The 14,463-nt window shown below is 39.3% G+C and overlaps 1 protein-coding gene across 3 annotated transcripts in view; it reads right to left on the reverse strand.

Moving 5' to 3' along the window:
- SSU72 (SSU72 homolog, RNA polymerase II CTD phosphatase) overlaps positions 1-14,463 on the reverse strand; it is a 195,741-nt gene that overhangs the window by 126,290 nt on the left and 54,988 nt on the right. For all 3 annotated transcript variants that reach the window (XM_075604803.1, XM_075604802.1, XM_075604804.1), the window contains 3 exons: positions 10,905-10,972; positions 9,234-9,383; positions 7,959-8,030 (listed from right to left, as the gene is read on the reverse strand). In XM_075604803.1, the coding sequence (XP_075460918.1) occupies positions 7,959-8,030; positions 9,234-9,383; positions 10,905-10,972 (290 nt within the window). The remainder of the gene's footprint in view (positions 1-7,958; positions 8,031-9,233; positions 9,384-10,904; positions 10,973-14,463) is intronic.

A 14,463-nucleotide genomic window follows, 5' to 3' on the forward strand; every position in this document is an offset into this window, starting at 1 on the left:
TGGATGAATCCATGCGGATTGAAACCACCCAAATCCACTTGCAGATTTTACACGGCAAAACAGATTTTGAGGGTAACATTAGCAAAAAAACGGAAATGTATTGGGGCAGATTTGCCTTGCTCTAGTCCCTACTACTTAAATTTTTTTTTTTTTTTTTAAATAGGGTGGGAACCAAGGCCTTCACTGGCATCAAATGCAGCTATTTTCAGGTCAGATGACCCCCCCCCCCCCCCAGTTCCCGGGGAGCTTACCTGTGAAGTTACTGGGTTTAAATAAATGGCTGCTAAAGCTCAGGCCAAAAGGGGGAAAAAACCAGCACGTAAATACTGGTAACGTCACTGGTAATTATCTTGGGAACCAGGGCGTCACAAGAGCTGAAAAGAAAGGTGCCGCTTTGAAGGACCTCTGGTTCCAATCCTTACAAATACAAATTTACGTTAGGGCGGATTGCGCCTTTAAAAACCGCAAACCGTGTGTTTGTTATAAAACAAAGGATATGGCTCTGCATTTACCTTCTCTACACTTCCTTACACTAATTACATTAGAGAAATGTTAAGCTTAAAGTGTTTGCGTAGTGTAAATATAGCAGCGGTGCGGAAAGGTTTTTAATGTTTAGAAACTAAAATGGTTACAAAAAGTTCGACATTATGGATAAGTATGCACCATGGAACATGCAAAGGATCAATATGCAGCCCAAGCCTACTTTACATTGCTCTGATATTGTTAAAGGGGCAAATCCGTGTAGCTAGTCACAAAAACTATGCTCTGTACAAGTTGCCGTTTGTATTAGGTCCCATTACATGACTGCTATTGTGATTGAATAAATACCCTGCCCTAGTAATTGTAGCTTTGGAATGTTTAAAGTTAGATAGAGTTTGCCAACTAGAGCTGAACAAGTACAGCATTTATAGTCTGTGATTATATATATATATATATATATATATATATATATATATATATATATATATATAAAAAAAAATATATAATATATATATATAGCAACTGTAAATATTACTGTGTGCTCATTTGCATGTCTTAGACAGGTCTGCAACCCTGTCTTTCCCCATTATCGCCCAGCATACAGCACTTCCACTGCAGCAAGGGATTCTGGGAAATGACATGCAAATGAGCACTCAGTGCCACCTTTTGTCTCAAGCTCGTATTACACAAGCAAATCCTCAAGCCAATGCATGCTGTTTTAAACACAGCTTTTAGACAGAGGCTGGGATGAGATACAAAGCCATTAAACCCACTCACAGACATGTTTCAACCTTGATGGGTATCATCAGTGTGAGGTTGGTTGTAATGGCTAAGCTGGTTTGAGACTAGACTAGGTATTCACCACAATTATTAAGGTTATGGTGGGTAAAAAAAGTGACAAAAACCCTCCACAGTAAAACATAAAGCAACTGTAAATATTACTGTATGCTCATTTACATGTCTTAGACAGGTCTGCAACCCTGTCTTTCCCCATTATCGCCCAGCATACAGCACTTCCACTGCAGCAAGGGATTCTGGGAAATGACATGCAAATGAGCACTCAGTGCCACCTTTTGTCTCAAGCTCGTATTACACAAGCATCTCATCCCATCCTGTCTAAAAGCTGTGTTTAAAACAGCATGCATTGGCTTGAGGATTTGCTTGTGTAATACGAGCTTGAGACAAAAGGTGGCGCTGAGTGCTCATTTGCATGTAATTTCCCAGAATCCGTTGCTGCAGTGGAAGTGCTGTATTCTGGGCGATAATGGGGAAAGACAGGGTTGCAGACCTGTCTAAGACATGCAAATGAGCATACAGTAATATTTACAGTTGCTTTATGCTTTACTGTGGAGGGATTTTGTCACTTTTTTTACCCACCATAACCTTAATAATTGTGGTATATATATATATATATATATATATATATATATAATCAAAAAATAAATAGATTATACTGTTCTGTGGCTAATGAAATGCTTTTATTTGTGCGGGCTTTCGAGATACACTGATCTCTTCTTCCGGCGATGTTACAATACACACACACACACACACACACACACACACACACACACACACACACACACACACACACACACACACACACACACACACACACACAAAGGGGGGAGGGATAGGCTTCAGTCACATACATTCCAGGATGCAGTTTTTAAGTTTAAAAATAAAAACCCCAAAAAACCTTTGCTTTATCCATTGTAACACCGCAGGAAGAAGAGATCAGTGTATCTCAAAAGCTCACACAAATAAAAGCATTTCGTTAGTTATATATAGGGAGAAAAATCTGCATATAGTAGATACTGCAGATGTTACCCTGCTCAAGCACATGAAGAGGGAGAAGGAAACCAAACAGTAGGGTTGGGGTGGTGCTCACAGGGAATGGGGTATTGACAAAAATAGTGAAAGAAAGAATCCCTATATTGTGGCACTTAGAGAAGAAACACCCTGATTAAAACGTAATATTTATTGTATAATTTTAAAATAAAACTGTTTGGAGAACTCATAAATGCAGGACAAAAAGCTGAATAAAATAAATTAAAAAGCGGAAAGGTATGGTGAGGGTAATAATATAGCAATACTCTGTATATGCCTTCTAATTAAACTTTATTTAACCCTTCACTTGTGTATGGGTAGTCTATGTCATAAGTGAATAGATGTAATTCAGATAATATTGTATCTCAAATCCCTTATACCCAATCAAATCTAAGATGTAGATTGGATGGGGTATATTACATGTTATCTCAATAAACTGTGTCTGATGGAGAAATGTTGGAATAAGGTGAAGTCTGGCTAAACAAAATTGGTTGCTAATGTGAAGCAGCCTTGTATATAGCTCTAGCACTCTCAATGTACCCAACCACTAACAGCACAAGTTTAGACACACATAGTAATACAGGAGACTGACCCTAAAGTCTGAGTGCTCTTGCTGCCCACGGACGCAGTCTACGAAGCACTCAGACGGTACACAAGCCCACACCTCTCCGATGAGCCGACGTCACGTGATGGTGACGTCAGACGTACCCTCGGCTCATCGGAGAGGTGTGGGCTTGTGTACCGTCTGAGTGCTTCGTAGACTGCGTCTGTGGGCAGCAAGAGCACTCAGACTTTAGGGTCAGTCTCCTGTATTACTGTGTGTGTCTAAACTTGTGCTGTTAGTGGTTGGATACATTGAGAGTGCTAGAGCTATATACAAGGCTGCTTCACATTAGCAACCAATTTTGTTTAGCCAGACTTCACCTTATTCCAACATTTCTCCATCAGACACAGTTTATTGAGATAACATGTAATATACCCCATCCAATCTACATCTTAGATTTGATTGGGTATACGGGATTTGAGATACAATATTATCTGAATTACATCTATTCACTTATGACATAGACTACCCATACACAAGTGAAGGGTTAAATAAAGTTTAATTAGAAGGCATATACAGAGTATTGCTATATTATTACCCTCACCATACCTTTCCGCTTTTTAATTTATTTTATTTAGCTTTTTGTCCTGCATTTATGAGTTCTCCAAACAGTTTTATTTTAAAATGATACAATAAATATTAAGTTTTAATCAGGGTGTTTCTTCTCTAAGTGCCACAATATAGGGATTCTTTCACTATTTTTGTCATTTTGTTAGTTAGCCACAGAACGGTATCGTCTATTAGTTTTTGATTAAATATATAGATATGTCCACCGTTATCATATTGTCAATAAAGAATATCACTTGTGAGCACATTCACATGCTCAATTCAAAATTACTTTATGAAAATTCCCTGTGCAAATGTCCAACACTCAGGAATAAGCCTGCTAGACCTGGGGTGTTCTACTCCAGTCCTCAATCCTCTGATTGAGCCACCTCTGCTGAAGCAGGCATATCCAGAAAACCTGACCTATTGGGGTGGGGGAGCAGGGAGGTTGAGCACCCCTGTGCTAGACTGTGCAGTTTAACCCATTTACAGCCAGACTCCCTAATTCCTTTTTTTTTTTTTTTTTTTAAACACTGGGTTCTTTATTGTTTTCAAGCTGGGCATGTAAACCAGAGATTGCAGTGAAAAGGTTCTGTCCATCTATCTTCCTCTCCCTCCTCTCATTTACACTGAGACACCTCTTCAAAATAAAGACATCAACAAGTGCTCTAGGCAGTTAAACCACTCCGATGTTGCATAGGAATGTGTACACATTGCTTCCAAATACATTATACACACTGTATATTAATACACACACACACACACACACACACACACACACACACACACACACACACACACACACACACACACACACACACACACACACACTGCAGCTTTTCTCTTCTCTAAAGAAGATTTACGAAAGCTAAATATTTTGGAGACTTAATATAGGTTTTTGATATTGTATGTTGATGCAAAAGCAAAGACGTTTGTTTGTGTTTCTGGTCTTCCTGAAGGGAAGTGGTTAAATCTTAAGGAAGGGAACATCATGCACAGAGTGATTGTTCTCTTCTACCCTTCCAGAGATATAATAATGCACAGCTGTTCTCTTCACTATATGACACATCAGTGCAGAGCCATACTCTTCCTGAGCTTGGATGCGTGAAGGTATCTCTTGGCTCGCCTGCAGCTTTCTGGCTCTGCGCATGGTATCCCTGCTCTAGAATTTATATTCAAATCCCTTTAAAAGAAGCAATCCAAGCAGTTTAAAAAATAAATTAAAAAATGTTTTAATATATGCAGTATTTGATTACTTTTATTGAAAACAAATGACCTAAACTGCCGATTGATTGGTTCTTCTGTGATCTATTGGTAAAATGTGCTTTCCCCTGGTTCACTAAATGGCTGCCTTTCAATTTCAAAACAATCCTTCAGTTAGTGTAACTTAGTAATATAATAATACGTTGTAGCTGCTAAGGTAACTATCTATTGTTACAGTTTGCAACTGCAACTGCTGGGAATATTGGCAACAAAATATCAAACGGGAAAGTGTTGCAAAGATCTTGCACTGCTTGAGAAGTGGCTAAAACCTGCTTTAAGAATGCTTTAAAACTCATTAAAAATGACATGGAGTGGAATAAAAAAAAAAGTTAAATACAATTCAGTAAGTATTATCTAATACTACAGAACCGATTTAAGAAGAAAAAAAACAATCAAAAACAAAACATAATATTTTGCTGCTTTAAATGCTATATGAACATGCAAAGGAGAGGCGTGATGGGGAGGGGGGGGGGGAATGTCCTAAGAAATGGCTATCATCCCCTTTCCTGGGAATAAATGTCCTTAACAATACTACCATTTTTAATAAACGACCTTTTCCAAAATAACATATGGTTTTGGTCAATTATAACTGCATCCTCTACAGGACGACATTTCTGACATTTCTCTAGACAGCTTGCACAAAAAATAACTTTGTAGAACCGACATATCAAAACTATTTTTTCAACGTATTTCATTGCTAAAAAATAAAAATAACCAATTTTCCCAAAACATAAATTGGTTTCCAACAGCAAAGGCTCCGGAATATATTATCTCATCAGGTTCAGAGTTAAGATTCAGCACAGATGTTGTCCCTGGATTCTTAATAAATCACGTTTTAGTATGTACATTCTGTTTCTTTAGAACTGTATATGAATAATGTACTGAATAATGGGGGAGAGCAGGGTTGCAGATCTGTCTGAGACATGTGACTGCTCACAAGTGAGATTTGTATTTGCTATAGAACTGTGAAATGCAGGAATTTGCAGCAATCAGATGAGGACCATTCCAAGTAGAGCTCAAATAGATCTAATTCGGAACACAATCCTTCTGGATGAGCTGAAAAGCATAATGATGTGCAAACCGAGGCTTCATCTTGCTTAGAAGTCACACACAATATCCATAAAGGACCAAATGTCTAAAATATGACAGGAAACCAGACACAATCAGGTAATGCTAGGTAACCTGAGTGTGATTGGTTTGCAAGAGGTCTACCCCCATAATGCAGATCTAGCAACACTCCTCGAGCAGAGTAACTGAAGGTAGTACAGAGCTGGAGCTGCCCAAAGACAGCAGTTATCCTTATATTGTGGGATACACAAAGACTATACAATGCATCAGGTTGAAGTTTTAGGGAAATCGCTGTTGAAAAAGGGCCACCTGTCAGGATCATTTGTAGCTCCGACCCAGAAGCTTAAAATATTTAAATGCTGAATGATGATTAGAGGAATGGAGCAGGCTTGAGGAACCCAATTGGCACATGTGGATGTGAAGTGTTTTTACTATATACTAGAATAAATCTCTGACATAAATCCAAATATAGGATAAGTATCTGTTTAAATTCATCATAGGTTGGACTTGATTGACATACAGTGGTGTGAAAAAGAAAGTACACCCTCTTTGAATTCTATGGTTTTACATATCAGGACATAACAATAATCTGTTCCTTAGCAGGTTTTAAAATGAGGTAAATACAACCTCAGATGAACAACAACCCATGACATATTACACCGTGTCATGATTTATTTAACAAAAATAAAGCCAAAATGGAGAAGCCATGTGTGAAAAACTAAGTATACCTTATTATTCAATAGCTTGTAGAACCACCTTTAGCAGCAATAACTTGAAGTAATCGTTTTCTGTATGACTTTATCACTCTCACATCGTTGTGGAGGAATTTTGGCCCACTCTTCTTTACAACGTTGCTTCAGTTCATTGAGGTTTGTGGGCATTTGTTTATGCACAGCGCTCTTAAGGTCCAGCCACAGCATTTCAATCGGGTTGAGGTCTGGACTTTGACTGCGCCATTGCAACACCTTGATTATTTTCGTTTTCAGCCATTCTGTTGTAGATTTGCTGGTGTGCTTGGGATCATTGTCCTGTTGCGTGACCCAATTTTCGGCCAAGCTTTAGCTGTCGGACAGATGGCCTCACATTTGACTGTAGAATACTTTGGTATAAAGAGGAGTTCATGGTCGACTCAATGACTGAAAGGTTCCCAGGTCCTGTGGCTACAAAACAAGCCCAAATCATCACCCCTCCACCACCGTGCTTGACAGTTGGTATGAGGTGTTTGTGCTGATATGCTGTTTGGTTTTCGCCAAACGTGGCGCTGTGCATTATGGCCAAATATCTCCACTTTGGTCTCGTCTGTCCAAAGGACATTGTTCCAGAAGTCTTGTGGTTTGTTCATATGCAACTTTGCAAACCTAAGCCGTGTTGCCATGTTCTTTTTAGATTAGAGGCTTTCTCCTGGAAATCCTTCCAAACAAACCATACTTGTACAGTCTTTTTCTAATTGTAGTCATAAACTTTAACATTTAACATGCTAACTGAGGCCTGTAGAGTCTGAGATGTAACTCTTGAATTGTTTGCAATTTCTCTGAGTATTGCACGGTCTGACCTTGGGGTGAATTTGCTGGGAAGTCCACTCCTGGGAAGATTGGCAACTGTCTTGAATGTTTTCCACTTTTGAATAATCTTTCTCACTGTAGAATGATGGACTTTAAATTGTTTGGAAATTGCCTTATAAACCTTCCCAGGTTGATGGGCAGCAACAATTGCTTCTCTAAGATCATTGCTGATGTCTTTCCTCCTTGGCATTGTGTTAACACACACCTGAATGCTCCAGACCAGCAAACTGCTAAAACTTCGGCTTTTATAGAGGTGGGCACACTTGCTGATGATCAATTAATCAAGGGCATTTGATTAGCAGCCCCTGTCTGCTACTTAATTCCTATGGAAGCAGTAAGGGTGTACTTGGTTTTTCACACATAGCTTCTCCATTTTGGCTTTATTTTTGTTAAATAAATCATGACACAGTGTAATATGTCATGTGTTGTTCATCTGAGGTTGTATTTACCTAATTTTAAGATCTGCTAAGGAACAGATGATTGTTATTATGTCCTGATATGTAAAACCATAGAATTCAAAGAGGGTGTCCTGTACTTTCTTTATCACACAACTGTATGTCTTTTTTCAACCTCATTTTCTATGTAACTATGTAATCAGGGACTCATACAATGTCTTGCTCCTGGTCATCCTGATAGTGGTCTTCTGGCTCTTCTCTGGATTTGTCTGCTGCATCTGCCCCCTGTAACATGAAAAACGGGTATAGTTAGTAAACCATGTTAAACATGGATTAAAGGGGCAGTTCAACTTTACAAAATAAAACTGTATCAGTGTACAGCAATTGGCTTCATTAAAAAGATTCAAGCCACCGTTAAAGCATCTGCATTATTTATTTTTATCTTCGAAACAATGAAAGTGAATCGCTTCTTGCTGGGAATACTCGATTCAAGTATGTCAGCTGTTTATGTTCATCTGTTTGTATAGTTAGTGAGGTGCCATCACAAGTCAAACAAGTTACAAAGCCAAGCTAGCCATTGTGATGACTATGGATTGTCTTTTAGTGAGGAGATCATTTACAAATCATAGTGAAAACCCTCCAAAATATTTCCTAACCATGGAAATGTTAAGTTTAGGTAGGTTTTTTTTTTTTAAAAGGTGTTACAGTAAAATCGCTGCATTTATTCTATTTAGCATGCCCTTGTTCTGCCGGTGATGAAGTCCCTGCGGGGGATGAGGCCAGAGTCTGGTTGGTCACAGAGTTACCGTGAGGAGTGTGAGCTGCCAACACTCGCTATGGCCTCTTCTGCCAGCAGTGATGTCACTTCCGGGACTGCCCTTCCATCTCCGCAAAGGCAACTTATTCTCAGGAAAATGTTAATTTGGTAGGTGCCAGCATAGAAGTTTCACTTCAATAATTGGCCACACTGAGTATGTATACTAGGAAGCACAGGGGAAATGTCATATTCATGCTAAATCAATAACAGGCACATTGCGCATCCATAAAAAAAAAAAATGTATACCCTCTCCCCTCCATCAAATTAAAGAGAAAAAAAAATGAGGCAAATCACTTGAATACCAAAATGAGACATCTCTTAACGGAAGGTATTAACTTAACCTCTGTGGTCTTATTTTGTGTAAGCCGTAGACGCCTTTTTTTTTTCTTGAAGCCTTTGTACCCTAAAGTGGAAGATCCCAGTGCTATAGAAATGCCCCATAACTTCTAACTGGAAATAGAAGGTTGAAACAATGTGACTCAGATATTCTTTGTGCCTGTGTATTTCTGACGTGCACAAGTAATTATTCTCTTAAATTCGCTGTCGGTCGGATGTAAAACGTAATGTCAACGTCTTGCACTTTCCAAATTAACAACATTTGTTACGGGTGATGCTGTTCAAACAGTGAAAGGGTTAAACATTGCAGACAGCATGTGGATAAAGACATGTACCTCAGCTTTTTTCTCTGCCTTCTGTGGAATAGGCTCCTTCACTCCTTGCGCTTTTTCCTCAAAATCCGGCCTATTTATCTCAGCCTCTTCAAACTCATCTTCCCCCTGATTATTGGGGTCCTTGGCTGGATCAGCAGCGTCATCTGGAATCTAAGGATAAGAGACCCTCCCTTAACCTTCAGGGCCAAGTATGAGCAGCTACAGACGTCTTTGTGCAGATTTGCTGATGGAGAGCAAACGTGTAACCGAGAGACAAAAGAAGACACGGTCTTGCTGCACTAAGTGCGTCATCCCTACACGTGACACAGAGCAGGTCACAAGTAGAAGAACATTGTTTAAGGTGGAAAGAGCTTTGTGAGGCAAGGCAAAGAAGAGAAAGTGTGTGTGTGTGTGTGTGTGTGTGTGTGTGTGTGTGTGTGTGTGTGTGTGTGTGTGTGTATAAAAACGGGACCCCTTTTATTATTCGTCATAATTTGCAGGAAGATCCCATATTTTCATGAAAATGCGAGCAATTATTGGTCTGTCAGTAGATTACTATATGTAAGAATAATTTGATAATCTAATAAACATTATTTGGAATTTGTGATGAATGATGACCTCATCAAACGCATAGTTACAAAATGCTTTACAGTGAGGAAGATAAGCACGTTAAAAAGTGCTTGAGACAGAAAGAATTATGGCCCAAAACGCTTACATTAAATGTTTCCTGATAAAAGATGGTCGCTTTATCTGTCCATGAAATGTCTGTGAAGTGACTGTATAACCCTGTTCTTTTATTGTAACCATGTATTTTTTATAACTCTGTGCCCAGGACATACTTGAAAACGAGAGGTCTCTCTTAATGTATTACTTCCTGGTAAAACACTTTTATAAATAAAAAATAAAATGAGAATTGAAAAAACAAATTCGTAAAACAATGTATGGTTCAGTAGTGGGAGCAGCTGGATAAATATGTTATCTGTTATGCAATCAGACAGGGGCGTTCCTGTCTTTGGGCGCGTGTTTCAGCAGGAGGACATTTTGAACAAACCCTTTGAACCATACTTTGAATTCAAACTTCATAGTAATCTTAGTGTTTCAGACTAGATTACAAGTTTAAAACATTTATGAGCTACAAAGAACACCTCTTAATTTTCGTTTAAATTGATGTCACTGTTGTAGGTTCATGTTCATTAGTCATCAGGTCATTGTGCTTCTTATATAGTGTTAATCTACATAACAGACATACAATTGTGCACATTTTCATGGGGCATGAGCGAGAAATATATATATAAGATATGATAAAAAAAAAAAACACTAGAGGGGCCCCTTTTTTCCCTGAACACAGTACATATATCTAGATATTAATTTATTCCATAAAAAAATACAAAAAGGAGTAAAATGGGCAACGTTTCAGACGTGTGTGCGTGTATAATATATATATATACACACACACATGAATAAAAATAGAAAGTGGTAAAAGTATAAAGGGAAAAAGAAATGAAATTGAAGAGAGATAAGAAATCTAAATCTCTGGGATATTCTCAGATACAGTCTACATGGATTAAATCACATTGTATCTTGGTATAGGTCACAGATCAGTTGAATCTTGATGAGCTAGAGAATTAGCAGTGTACAGTTGCCGGGGGATGAGGTGAGGCTGGGAGCTGCATGGTGATGGCTCGTGCTTACCAATGGTTCCTGCGCAACATGCTGCTTCTCAGACTGCAGGCTTTCTTCCCTGTCAATCATCCCAGCATCTGCGAGAAGGAGATTCAATTATTAATTGTTTTTCCTCTCTCAAAACATGCATGTCAGGAGACAGACACGAGTAGCCTCCCACATCTCTCGGTCTATAGCAGTGCGCAGGAAAACAAGATAAAGAATATCAACCCAGCACCCAACAAATGAATTCACTTAGTCACTGCTGGTGGCTTGAGAAAACCTGCAAAAAGGGGATAATCCTGAAGGTAAAAACCTACAAATAAAACCTGTTATTAGACAATAGATACACAAAACAGCAGGGGATGCTTTTTACCACTCAGATGCAACACTGCAACCATCAGAGATACATGGAGCACACAACTGCTATTAATATATACAGTATATTTTTATAGGGTTACAAAGCAAAGACAGGCCCTATATTATGAATCAGAACAGTCACTGCTTGTTCAGCAGCGATTAGATCTCATCCCTTTATATGCACAAGATAAGAACCAGACCCCTTTTCTTTCAGTCTTGCCATTCCTACCAAGCAGCACTATTACATTACCCTGGTATAGAGGATTACATTATCCACCTGGAAGGCTTAACATGGGAAAATCAACATACTCAACCTCAAAGTATTCAATAACCTCGTTTAGTTTTCCCATTTCTCCTTTGAGGTGGTAGTAGGTGCATTAAAATCACTTGGCTGCAGACATCTTTTCTATGGAAGAAATAGTAGCAATGTTCTCTGTCCCCAAGTATTTACCAAACACAAGCAGACACACCTCTGGCGTGTTCTAGCATTAAACAAAAAGGGGAGTCGCTGTACAGAGCATGAAAATGATTGAAAAGTATTAACAAAAGTGCTTTTCATAATAGCATCATGGAATGCACCCGTGTGTCATTCTATTTCTGTAGATCCAGGTGCTGCCCAGAAAAAGCACAGTTCTGGGGGGGTCAAGGTTTTTGGAGACATACAAGAGGTGTGAATTGGAGATTACAGGTGCAAGCTCTTGCAAGACCTACTCGGCTGCCTTTTGTATTTCCCCAATTAACTAAATCCCTGCCAAAGGGTCCCTCTGGCAGCAAAAAGGTTAAACTGTATTTTAAGATCTTCAAACAGACAGCTCAATACACACAAAAGGTCACCTATAACAAATGAAGGTTTAGTGCGCACTCAGCGAGAGTAACTAGTGTGTGAGCATTTTTACATGAGACTGCAGTTCCCTTCAGTTCTGCAGACATTGCTGTTACTGGTCACAGAACTCTTGGTATTTAAAGCCAATCTCATGAAAAGAAAACTGCTGCACTAAGTAATTAGTAACTGAACAGGGAAGCCATCTGTATAAACGTGCCTCGAAATTGAATGTCAAGAACTTAACTGCCAGGGCTGCTTTGCAAAGTTTTGTTAGAACATTCATTGGGTCAGAGAGGGGTACACGTTTGCCCTTAATAAAGCAAAGCATGTTTAGAGATGCTTTAGGCCCACTTCATTAATATTGTTTTATCCCTATCTCCTTCTGCATTGACTCATCTCAGCTCTTCACAGTATCCTTCTACGAGCATCATAAAGACATGGACAATAAATGAATGCTGAACCGCACAATAGCCAGTGCTGCCACCATCAGCCCAACCCATGCACTGACACATGCCTGACAAAAACCTTCAGAGCCAACCATGGGCCGCAAAAAACTTAAGTCATAATCAGGGAAAGGTTACACTACCTTTGCTTGGTCAGCAACCTGCAGAGCATTAAACAGGAGCACAGGTCGGCAACTGCTGTTAACAATTTAAAGTTCAAGTTCAATAAATGTGCGCCAGAGAAAGCCAAAACTGAAATCTAACCTCTCCTTTGGGCAGCGGCAGCATTCTAGGTGGTCAGCATTGAAACGGTCTAATCATGTAATAAAAAGCAGCAGGTCTTGGAGGAGGCCTAGTAGGGTCTGATGAATTGGTGCAGCATTGTTCGTGTCACATGGCCAGCCAAGCTATACATTCATACTGTACACTCAACATGAACCTGGGGTATTTCAAAGGCATTCTTTATAGGTCTTTTGCATTAAAGTAGAATTATGTTGCAGAACCTTCCAATGGGGAAGTATCTCTACCTTTTCAGTGAAAACCACTCCCATAAGTGGAACCCAATAGCGCCTGGAAAGCAGGACCAAAATGGCAATTAGGGCAAGGTCTATCCCGCTTCCACATATGTAGATTCCAAAGTGGCAAAGGAGAGCGACAACAGCCCAGGCAAATAAATTGTGTGAAACTACACTTGTGAGTCTGAGCTAAATCTTGTCCAAAGTGGAGTAAATATAGGCAGCAGGCTTAAGACCGACAATCTCTAGATTATAAAATAAAAAAATTGGAAATAAATAGCTGAGAGTGTCTCAGTCACATGGCCATTCAACGTCTGCAAGCACCCTGCTGGAAATGGCCTAGTTTCACTTTAAGGTTTCAAAATATGAAAACCACAGAACAAGCTGAAGTTTTAATGAGAGATTAGCAATGAAGATATCCTTCCCTGGAGTGTTATTTCTCATTAAGAGATGCAAATAGGGTTCCCACTGGTAACCCCCACTCCCCTCCGCCCCTGCATTTGTTCTGCTCACTGTGGTAGCAGCAAAGCAAGAAGTTTTATAAGTTTGACAACAGGTGAGGATGATGGGTCAGAGAGTTCCAGCCTTAGGGCATGGGACATGTGTTATTCCATTAAAACCGTATTTGCGGAGTTTATTTATTTAACATTTCTACAACAGTGTTCAGTGTAGGAATAGAGTACATGAAAAATATTTCATTGTGTTACACGTCTCACTTCTATCACAATGACGAATGCTTCTTGGGTATGGACCCCGTCAATGTCTGACATCAACAATTCTCACTTGAAATGTACAAAACCCTTTGTTCTGGGTATTGGGGTTTTCCAAATAGTCTTAATAATTCAAAATGAAACTTGCTCATCCAGACCACATGGAGGTTATGAACCACTCAGCAGCAGTGTTTATTGAAGTGCATAATATTGTGGGCAAAAGAACCCGGTTATGCATGTATACACCATCCCTCTACATAGCACTTCCCAGCAATAATAGACTTGATAAAATAACATGGGATGTAATACATTATGTGCTTCAAATACAAAAGTAATAAGGAAAAGGTGTCCCCATCACAAAGAGCTTACAATCCAAGTGGTATATAAAGAGGACTTTATGTGACAGTAGGAGGGTGCGTATGCAAGGGTGATCACTTTGGAGACAAAATGCTTTATTAAAAAGTTGCAAAAAAACGTAACGCTGCACAATTTGTTTCTTTTTTTGTTTTGTTTTGAATTACAGGTTTGAAGCAGGGGGTCTCTGGAGCTGAACTGTTAATTTCAGCTCCGGGGACCTCCTGCATCCAGAAGTGGAACATAAATATTAGCGAAATACAAGATGACACACACTCCCTCCCACTGACCGATGATGTGATACACCCACTTTATGCTTTAAAACATAGAATTTCCCGGCACCTAGTTTACCCATTCTTCTATCCGTTGTAATACTGCAGACTA

The sequence above is a fragment of the Ascaphus truei genome, chromosome 6, assembly GCF_040206685.1.
Source record: "Ascaphus truei isolate aAscTru1 chromosome 6, aAscTru1.hap1, whole genome shotgun sequence".
In the NCBI taxonomy this organism is placed as follows: domain Eukaryota; kingdom Metazoa; phylum Chordata; class Amphibia; order Anura; family Ascaphidae; genus Ascaphus; species Ascaphus truei.